The following is an 11,214-nucleotide window of genomic DNA, read 5'->3' on the forward strand; positions in this document are numbered from 1 at the left end:
TCGGTCTATTTTTAATGCATGCCTTCCAGCGCTGGGTGCCAGCCGGTTGCCGGAACGCATCTTACCGCCTAAACCGTGTGAGGCTCGTCACTGATCGCCGGAGCTTCTGTACCCAGAGTGGGCCAGGCTTTAGGCAAACCTTGGTACATGAACACAGGTTTTTCAACTGAGTTCCACAGTGTTCACAGGTGTAAAAACTGTTGTGTCTCCCACATATGAGTTGGATGAAAAGTGTCCCATCTCCATGTTCAGACACACAGTTGTCAAGATTGGTGGAAGAATCTCTCCCAGTCCCAGGATTTCTTTGGCCTAGTCAGGCGTGATTGTAGATCATTCAACCGAAGTCTGGAGAGTGCGACTCCCCATAGTATGTTGTACTCCTTCAGGGAACAGTAGTTATAGTCATAACGCTACGCTTTGCATCATACCGTGGTATATTGTCTGATATACACACAGCTGGAATGCTGTTTGAGCCAATCAGCATCTAGAACTCAAACTATCTGGTTTATAATAATAATCAATATCACCTTTCTTGAGTTGCAGGGAATTCTCCAGATACTGGTCTGGAGTGATTTCTCTGTCGTTGATCTCCAGCTGTAGAGTGAAATCTCTGACAGTCCACACAAAATTAGGAAAGAACTGCATAAACTGGGTGCCCTCTCCTTCCTCCTCATTGTCAGTGGAAGACTTCACCTTGATCATCTCTGTCAGCTCGTTCACATATCTATAGGACCGGTTGAGGATTGATACAGGAGTTCCCAAAGCTCATGTCAGTGTCATGCACAGTTTGAGTACAGGGGCTTGAATTTCAGGGAAGTTAAAAACAACCAAACAAAATAAGTAATTTTCAGTTTAGATTTCAACCGACAGTAAATTAATTTGTTTGAAAGTCACAGACATTGCTTTTAGTCAACACCAACTCTTCATGTTCACTAAAGCTAAGAATCAATCCCGGGAACCGGCATCCTGAGATTTCTCAAACCCTTTACAGTTTCCAGAGAAATAAATTACTACGTAGTACTGATCCCGTGTGGCTCAGTTGGTAGAGCATGGCGCTTGCAACGCCAGGGTTGTGGGTTCATTTCCCACGGGGGGACCAGGATGAATATGTATGAACTTTCCAATTTGTAAGTCGCTCTGGATAAGAGCGTCTGCTAAATGACTTAAATGTAAATGATAAACACGACATATGCAACTTGCATATTTAATTAAATGGAACATATTTAGTTGGTGCATTATTTAAATTCTCTACCATATCAATGATTCGTTATAGCCTACAAGTAAATAATGTTAAAAATATTCATAAAAATGTATGAAAATGGCCATCACCATTAGCTAGGCTTTCACTAATATGTCTGAGTTGACTGTCAATCCTAATTAACAAGCAAACTATCATATCAAATACCACAACAGATTATGTGTCACGTTCGCTGAATGGAGGAGACCAAGGCGCAGCGTGATGTGAATGACATTCTTCTATTTATTTACGAAGAAACACTAAACAAACTATACAAAACAACAAAACGAATGTGACGCTATATATAAACAAGTGCAGACACAGGCAACTAACACATAGATAATAACCCACAAACTAAACTGGAAAATGGCAACCTAAATAGGATCCCCAATCAGAGACAACGATCAACAGCTGCCTCTGATTGGGAACCAATCCAGGCCACCATAGACCTACATATGCCTAGACTAACTACACACACCTAGACATACATAAACCTTATACAATACCAAAACCCCATAGATATATAAAACCCCTAGACAAGACAAAAAACACACATGCCACCCTCGTCACACCCTGACCTAACCAAAATAATAAAGAAAGCAAAGATAACTAAGGTCAGGGCGTGACATTATGTCCACAAGATGCCACAGAATGGAGCCAAATGTTGACCCAAAGGATACTGAAGCTTCTCCACAGCATCATTGTCGATGGTCCCTCGACTGTTGTAGACCAGAGTACTGCTTAACAGAATGGCCAGGGAGAAGATCCAGGCATCATTCTTAGAATCCCCCTGAAACAAGTATCACGTCAAATCAATGCAAATTTTATTTGTCACATGCGCCGAATACAACAGACAACCTTACAGTGAAATGCTTACTTACGAGCCCTTAACTAACAGTGCAGTTTTAAGAAAATTCAAAAAAAAACATGAGAAATAAAAGTAACAAATAATTAAAGAGCAGCAGTAAATAACAGTAGTGAGACTATATACAGGGGGTAACGGTACAGAGTCAATGTGCGGGGGCACCGGTTAGTCGAGGTAACTGAGGTTATATTTACATGTAGGTAGAGTTATTAAAGTGACTTATGCATAGATAATAACAGAGAGTAGCAGCTGCGTAAAAAGAGGGGGGGCAACACAAATAGTCTGGGAGGCCATTTCATTAGATGTTCAGTAGTCTTATGGCATGGAGGTAGAAGCTGTTTAGATGTGTCTTGGACCTAGACGTGGGGCTCCGGTACCGCTTGCCATGCGGTAGCAGAGGGAACAGTCTATGACTAGGGTGGCTGGAGTCTTTGACCATTTTTAGGGCCTTCCAACATGTATTGGATCTCTGACTAAGTAATACTTTAATTTACATGATGATTGTGCAGATATGTGTTCACTGTGCTTGGTTAGTAATCTAAGAGGAATATGAATCTTTAATGTGGATTGTAAAGAGATTGAACTTTGACCCCCCACCTTCTCCACGTCCCCCAGTCCCTCTGTATCCAGCAGCACCAGGGTGTGGTCTGTTTTTTCAGGATGAGGGACACACCACATCCAGATGCCCTTAGTCTTGGACTGGATGGTGGCTCCAAGGGCAAAACCTAAATGAACAGAGATTATTGAGGACATTTACAGTATAAATATTATACCGGCTTATAACACTGTTACAGAGCTGGACCAGAGCTACCACAGACCAGAACTAGCTAGCTACTAGCTACGCCTTAGACCAGAGTTAGTTAGTACGGACCAGAACTAGCTAACTACTAGCAAAGCCCGAGACCAGAGTTAGTTATTGCGGACCAGAACTACTGCAGACCAGAACTAGCTAACTACTAGCAAAGCCCTAGACCAGAGTTAGTTAGTGCAGACCAGAACTACTGCAGACCAGAGTTAGGGGAGGAGTGGGAGATAGTTGCCCCATTTTAGGGGACAAAAAGTATTGGGACAAAATTCACTTAGAAATAAATGCTAAATAATGTTTTGTGTCTTATTTGAGTAACTTTTGTTGTAGTATATGTTTTTAAACACTTCTGCATTAATGTGAATGCTACCATGATTACGCATAGTCCTGAATGAATCGTGAATAATGATGAATGAGGAAGTTCATACCCCCAAGACATGCTAACCTCTCAATATTTACAATCTTAGGGGAGGTTAGCATCTTTTTTGGGGGGTAGGATATTTATAATCATAATTTTTCATGATTCATTCAGGACTATCTGTAATCATGGTAGCATCCACATTAATATAGACGTGTTAAGAAACATATTATTTTGTTATTTACAATAAAAGTGACTCCAAAATGACACAATGCATTATTTACCATTAATTTCCATTTGGCACAAAATAATCTGAAACGCAACCTAGTCAGTTGTACAACTCAATGCATTCAACTGAGATGTGTCTTCCTTATTTAACCCCTTATCTTTTTAATTACTATGTAGTTACAATGTAACAACCTTTGCAGACAACAGACTAACCAGGAGAAATTAGGAGACAAGAGAACATTTTTCAGTTTGACTTCTCTTTAAAAAGGTTTTCAAAGTTGAGAAAGTAATTTCTGACGCCAGCAGATTTAATTATTTACCAACAACAGCTGCAAATTCCAATAAAACAACATCACAAATATATTTGTGGTTCAGAGTGCAGAATTTATTTAGTTAATTATGTGAGATGGAGATGACAGGTTATGATTGTGACCATGGTAATTTTTTTATACATTTATTTATTTTTCTTTCTCAAAGGAAATATAATTTTTAGATCTTTTTTTAATGGAAATTATTGTCATGACTTTACATATATACTGTACTTTATATAGCTAATTGATAAGGGAATTATATGCTTAAAGTTAATGATTAAAATATTCCACCCTGAAACCATATAATTGTATGAAATTTATAAGAATCATAAATCTATAATCTGATGGTGTGTGTAGTTTTAGTCAGAATTAGAACAAGGACCTTTTGCTCCTTTTTAGTATGTAAGCAGGGTGCAAGTGGGAAACAAATGATAACAGGAGCTATCGACAGACAAGTTGTACTATTGTGTTCCTTACAGTACATTCTGTCTCCACCCGTGGAGGGGAGAAACTGTTAGGCTTGCAGAAAATTATGAAACATGTTGTAGATTAAAGAAACAATGTATCTGTGTAGTGGAAAAACACAGACTGTCTGAGCAAGGTGTAGCTTAAGATTTGAACTTGTTTGTGTGTGTGTTATAAATACTGTGTTTGCATTTTTGATTTCAGAGCGCTCTCGTGAATAAACTGTTCTAACCTTTTAAATAAACTGAGTCTTTGCCTAATTATTATTAAACCCAGGGTCTTACGAACCTCTGGGATTAGTCAAAGTTTATTGATTGTTAGTTATTATCATTGTGATTGAAAATTCTCGTGACACTGTCTGCTTTTTGTACTTTGGATTTAGTTTACATAAGCCTATAACAAGAAATGTCCATGTTATACAATTCCAAAGTAGTTATTGTCTTTTGTTTCATATTAGTTCACTGTTTACTGTTCTACGTTTCATCCTTGTTACTTTGCAGAGGCCACAAAACTCTCATGGCCATTGGAGAGGCCACTAAACTCTCATGGCCATTGGAGAGGCCACTAAACTCTCATGGCCATTGGAGAGGCCACTAAACTCTCATGGCCAATGGAGAGGCCACTAAACTCTCATGGCCATTGGAGAGGCCACTAAACTCTCATGGCCATTGGAGAGGACACTAAACTCTCATGGCCATTGGAGAGGCCACTAAACTCTCATGGTCATTGGAGAGGACACTAAACTCTCAGGGTCATTGGAGAGGCCACTAAAATCTCAGGGCCATTGGAGAGGCCACTAAACTCTCATGGCCATTGGAGAGGACACTAAACTCGCATGGCCATTGGAGAGGCCACTAAACTCGCATGGCCATTGGAGAGGACACTAAACTCTCATGGCCATTGGAGAGGCCACTAAACTCTCAGGGTCATTGGAGAGACCACTAAACTCTCAGGGCCATTGGAGAGGCCACTAAACTCTCAATGGAGAGGATGCAGAGGATTTGGATGATGACATTTGGGAGCCACCTCTCCTCAACAAGCTGCTTTTAGTGAAACAGAAGGACACTAGGGAAGTATCCATGCTCATCACACAACATAAGGCGTTCAATAACAACCATGTCTCAAGGAGGGTGAAAAGGGAAGAATGTCCCCATTCCTGTTTCTGTGAAGGACTGCAATTCCAGCATGGGGGCGTGTCAACCTATCTGATGCTCTGATAGGCTACTACCAGGTCCTCCACAAGACCAGGAAGTGGTATAAGACTTTTCTTTACCACTTTGTTTACATTGCTACAGTAAATGTTTTCATTCTCCACAAGCAAATTTCCAAAACAAAAAGTCAGACCCCTCTCTCCCAGTTGGCCTTCCGATAACAGCTGGTGTGGGAAATGGCTGAATTGTGGGCCCAAACCAACCTCACAACCATCACAAGACCCCCCTCCCCACTCAAAGTGAGTGCCACTATCCAACACACATGCCAAAAGACAAAAAGAAAGAACTGCAGGCATTTCACTAAACACAGACAGGAAAAAAGGGTGCAACGCCAGATCTTCTGTCCGAAATGCCAGTTCTCTTTTTGTTTCCTGTCTCTAGAGACTGCTTCAATAACACAACATGCACAAGCTACGGTGAAAGTGAAATCTAATCATCTACACCTGAGATGTAAAACAAACACGAACGCCATTTTGTAAATAATTCAGCCTATGTCTATTTTTGCACTTTTTTTTGTGAAGGATACATGTGTAACCAAGTTTGTGTTTGATAAGACATGTTGATATATTCTTTAATGTATATCTGTTCCTTTTATGTTGTTTTTGTAAACAGTTCATTTGTATGTGGGGCCAATACATTGGATGTGCCTAGGCTAAAATATTCAGGCACTTTGGAGAGGTTGAAAACCATTTGGATATATCCCTTGTATGTCCCCCGACACCACCACAACATTTGAGAGAGGTTGGTGTTGTAGAAATTTAGTTTTAATAGTGAACAATAACTTATAGGCACAACCAGAGTGAAAAAGCAGTGCAAATACCACATTCAGACAATTTTGAAAGGTTGAAAGGGCCCTTGAATGTACCCTGGATACCCCATAACACCACCCCAGTTTGAGTGAGGTTCTGCCCCTGAACAAGGCAGTTAACCCACTGTTCCCTGGTAGGCCGTCGTTTTAATTAAGAATTTGTTCTTAATGTAACAGTATTGCTTCCGTTCCTCTCCCCGCCCCTACCTGGGCTCGAACCAGGGACCCTCTGCACACATAGACAACTGCCTCCCACGAAGCATCGTTACCCATCGCTCCACAAAAGCCGTGGCCCTTTCAGAGCAAGGGGACAACTACTTCAAGGTCTCAGAGTGAATGACGTCACCGATTGAAACGCTATTAGCGCGCACCCCACTAACTAGTTAGCCATTTCACATCGGTAACATTAACTGACTTAAATAAAGGTTAAATAAAATAAAAAATATGGTAAAAATATGGTAGATATTGTGTTTTTATACTGAACAAATAGCATTTAAAGATTGCAGATATGAAATAGCACTGGAATTATCTAATTTACAGACATATGCCACTTTGGAGAGGTTTAGGGACACTTGGAAACGTCCCGTGACCACACCAGACACCTTTAACTAAAACATCTGCCCATTTCTAGTTGTTAGGTCTATCAATCCCATTTTGTTTCTGATATTGTTCACATGATGTGGATGCCTTCTGATGTGTTTCCAGCTCTGGGAATCAATAATTCACTTATAGCTTGTCAATGAAAGATGACTTTCAAAATACAAAATAAACAATTATTTTGTGTGTGCTTGATCTTGTGTATTCTGAACTATGTAACTCCTATCTATCGTCTGATCATTTCCTTATAATCTCCCAGATCTCCTTTTTCCAAATATACCAAGTGTTGGCATGTCAGAATCATCTAATTACATATGAATGGCAGTTACTTTTGGGTAAGTCTAATTTGGCGGAAATCAACATTTTGCCATTAAATCTAAGAGGTTAAGCACAGTTAATGTCTTCCTGCCATACAAATATTGTACGAGTTTCAGGAATCCCTGTTCCACTATGTTACTACAGTTATTACTGTGTAGTTTCAGAGTAGTAGGAGAAACTTAATGTACAGTGTTACCAAAATAGACTGAGTCACAGATGATGTCCAAACCTGTTTGTATAGAAAGATATAATTGTCTCTCACCACTTCTCTTCTGAGCCAGCTTGTTCATGAGGTAGGACTTTCCAGTGCGATACAGCCCGACCACCGACACAACTACGACTTTCTGTTTCAGTCCCATCAGGTAGTTGATGGCCTCTGGTTCTACGCGAAGTTCTCCGTCGGCGTTTTTAACGAGGCACATTGGGCAGTCCATGGTCAAGTGGCTTAACAAGATCGCTACAAAGTAAATGGTTGATACAAGTTCATCATCATTAATACTTATTTAACCTCTATGATGCTATTCCTTGTCGTGTCAATAGCAAAATACAACACATTTTGCCATCATAAACCATTTAAATTCCAATAATGATCGGTAACAATAATAAATAGTAAATAGTTTGACAGCATCTTAAGACAAAATTCTAATGCAGGGATCTCCTGCTCCAGTCCAGTAGTAACTGGTTCTACAGGTGTGTACTTTAATCCTGCTCTAACTTGCCTGGTCCAAAATATCAAGGTACAGGTTTGTTAGTGCTATTGGTGTGTGTCATGAGAACATGAGAACAATTCTACAGACAAATCAGGGTCGGGAATGCAGCTGATATAGATAAACTCTGAAGAATACCGATCACGAAGGAACTCCTGGTGCAAAAAAATATTATTAACGTCTTCATAAATCTACAACGATCAGAGTTGTTCAGTTTGGTATCTTTAGTACAACAATAGGAAAGTGGTCGCTGAGATCATTTGTAAAGACACCACAGGCCAAGTTTTTATGGAGCCAATTTGTCAGGATTAGATCAACCAGCGAAGAGTTTGAATACCTGTGGGTTTGGAAATCAGAAGTCAGGTTAAAGTCAGGCTTGATACTCACATATACTCGTATTTTCGCTGACAGTCAAGGATCCTCTGCAAACCAATGATGGCAAAAGCACCAAGCAGCAGGCTATTTAAAGGCTGCAGACAGTGAAAGTGAAAGTGACCTCCTGTCTGGTGGAACTCATTCATTACCTAAGTACTAAAAGAATGTGGCATAACAAGAACTACCTCAGAATCCCAGTTGCTTTTATTCATGGTTGCCAATGAAACTGTACAATGTACTAAATTACAATTCCTTCTAACAACAAGGGCTCATCAAGAAAAACCTTAAAAAGGACTAATTTGAGGCAAAAAGGAGTTGGAGCACTCAACAACAAAGACAGAGATTAATTTCTTATTTGCTCAGTTTTAATCCATTGTTAGTGTCAAGAGAGGTGAGGTGAATAGGGTATGGGGCGAGTAAGACTAGAATGTAGACAGTAAAGAAAAATACCTCTGTGGTTATATCCACGTGGCGGGAAGGTTTAGGGTAATGAAATGTGGTCTGGTTGTAGGGCGGATGGGTGGCAGTCTGGTTGAATAAAGAGAAACTAATACATAAAAAATACATAAATGAATCATCATTGTTGTGTAATTTATATCTATAGGTTTTATCCTTCATTATTTTTTATCTATCTGGCATTAGTGTTTAAGCCTACATTTTAGGGCCTAATTTTACTCACACCAAATGGCCTACACACAAATCCCCAAACGCTTTTGTGAATGATTGATACAAGTTAATCCTCATTAATACTTAGATATGAAATATTTGAGTTTTAAATATTAAATCCCCCAAATAAACCATAACACTCTCTTTCTTGTGCCGATTGCAAAATACAAGGCCTAGTGTTCACTATCAAGGTTTTAACCTACTGGAGGCTTTCATTCCAACCAAGCATTAACACACTATTCAAATATTTAATGGACGACTGTACTTCCTAATTTGGCCTCGTTTTCCACCATAGCTAATTAAGAAATGCTAGAGGCCATGACTGAATACCCTGGCAGGTTCTGTTGTTTGTCCCTCCTGAGGCATCATAGCCACTTCCTCAAAATAGTGACTTCCTCAAAATAATGGTGCATAAAGAAATCTGTAATTAATTTAGACTTTTTTGCCGCCGAAATCTTAATCGCGCAATTTTACATCTAGCTTAGATGTTGGGTGCAGAATTTCTCAAGGTAAAAACATTTGCATGAAAAACTAGTCAGTGTACTGCATATGGCGACAGGAAAGTCTGGCAGCACGCTCAGGACTGCTTTCTGAGAACAATAACATGTCATTGTTTTTAAAGAGGCACATTGGGGAAATCCATGATCAAAGGATCACCTCAAAGTAGCTAATGGTATAATACAAGTTAATCATCATTGATTCTTATATTAAATTCCCATGATAATGCATTCCACTCTCTTGTGCCAAGAGACAAAATGTATGTATATTTTATTCAAACCCAGCATTAGCACGATATTCAAATATTTAATGTCCAGACTTAAGACCATTATTAATGGATTATTTGAAACAGGCGTATTAGTGCAGATGTGGAACAAAGACTTGGAGATGCCTAGGAGGAATAGGGCAGAATTCAAACTTGAGATGCATACGCACAGCAGTTGTTATTGATTGATAGATTGAATTGAAATAAGTTTAGCCTGCAGATCTAAAGTTAGGATTCAGCCCATTGGATCCCTGAAATGCTGTGTGGATCCCTGATACTCACGTAGACTCGTATTTTCTTTGCCAGAAACAGTCAAGCTGCAAATCAATCTCTAAATGGCAAACACTACACAGCAGCCTACTGAAAGTAGCCTCCAAGACCATGTTGTCATAAGCCCAAATGTTATTTGTCACATGCTTTGTAGACAACGCTGGGTCAATTGTGTGCAGCCCTATGGGGCTCCCAAACACAGCCATTTGTGACACAGCTTGGAATCAAACCAGGGACTGTAGTGACACCTTTAGCACAGAGATGCAGTGTCTTAGACCACTGCGCCACTTGGGAGCACTGTGGGTGACTGCTCTGAAGACTGAAATCACCATTACCCTGCTCTCTAAAATCATTAACAGGTGGCATCAGTATGTACTGTATCTTAAAATAAATATTACTTAGGAAAAATATCAAATAATTTGCTTACAAGTGTGACCTTCCTGGTCCCGGCCCTCAAATCCGTGAGTCAACACATGAAGGAGTAATGGATGGATAGTTATTTTATTTCCAAAGCTGCGATCATGGGACACACACAGTATGGATGAATGATGAGTATTAGACGGGATATAACAGCACTCCTAAAGAAGATGCATTCTTGAGTTAGCTACCAACTTCAAAGAGGGAACTTTAGCTAGCATAAAACCCACATGGCAAAATGAGCTTCAGCAAATAACATATAAAGAGTGGCTTATTTGACGCCAAACCAACAACATTAGTTACTAATAACATAAATTGCTAATGTACGATGTAAAATGTGGATTTTATGATATAATGTCAACTTTATACATTTCTATCCCGGGACCATTCAATTTTCAACTAACCCACAGCAATTCTCCATAAATCTGCTTTGGATTACCCAGAATCCCATACTTTTATCACTGAGTGTATTAGACAATGTAAACCCACTAATCCACCAGGAGGTGGCACAATAACCATTTTATGCAGGAATTTAACTCAGTCACACCGTTACATAAGGAAACCTGGTCACAATGGTGGCAGTGGGCAGATAAGAGACACATTGTTATACCATGTGTAGATTCAACAGCTTGAATGTGGGCACAATCAGAATGTGGGCACAATCAGAATGTGGGCACAATCAGAATGTGGGCACAATCAGAATGTGGGCACAATCAGAATGTGGGCAAGATCACGATAAAGGACTGATTTTAGCACCAGATATAAATGTTATTCATAATTGAAAAATGTTCAGATGATCATTATGAATCTCCT

The 11,214-nt window shown here is 39.6% G+C and overlaps 1 protein-coding gene across 2 annotated transcripts in view; it reads right to left on the reverse strand.

Moving 5' to 3' along the window:
- LOC139538957 (guanylate-binding protein 1-like) overlaps positions 1 to 8,397 on the reverse strand; it is a 68,028-nt gene extending 59,631 nt beyond the window's left edge. For both annotated transcript variants that reach the window (XM_071341549.1, XM_071341551.1), the window contains exons 1-5: positions 8,298 to 8,397; positions 7,466 to 7,660; positions 2,700 to 2,827; positions 1,918 to 2,027; positions 528 to 724 (exon numbers count right to left, since the gene is read on the reverse strand). In XM_071341549.1, the coding sequence (XP_071197650.1) occupies positions 528 to 724; positions 1,918 to 2,027; positions 2,700 to 2,827; positions 7,466 to 7,637 (607 nt within the window). In that variant the 5' untranslated portion in view covers positions 7,638 to 7,660; positions 8,298 to 8,397. The remainder of the gene's footprint in view (positions 1 to 527; positions 725 to 1,917; positions 2,028 to 2,699; positions 2,828 to 7,465; positions 7,661 to 8,297) is intronic.
- Between the last annotated feature and the right edge of the window lie 2,817 nt (positions 8,398 to 11,214).

Source organism: Salvelinus alpinus, chromosome 14 (assembly GCF_045679555.1).
Source record: "Salvelinus alpinus chromosome 14, SLU_Salpinus.1, whole genome shotgun sequence".
NCBI lineage: Eukaryota > Metazoa > Chordata > Actinopteri > Salmoniformes > Salmonidae > Salvelinus > Salvelinus alpinus.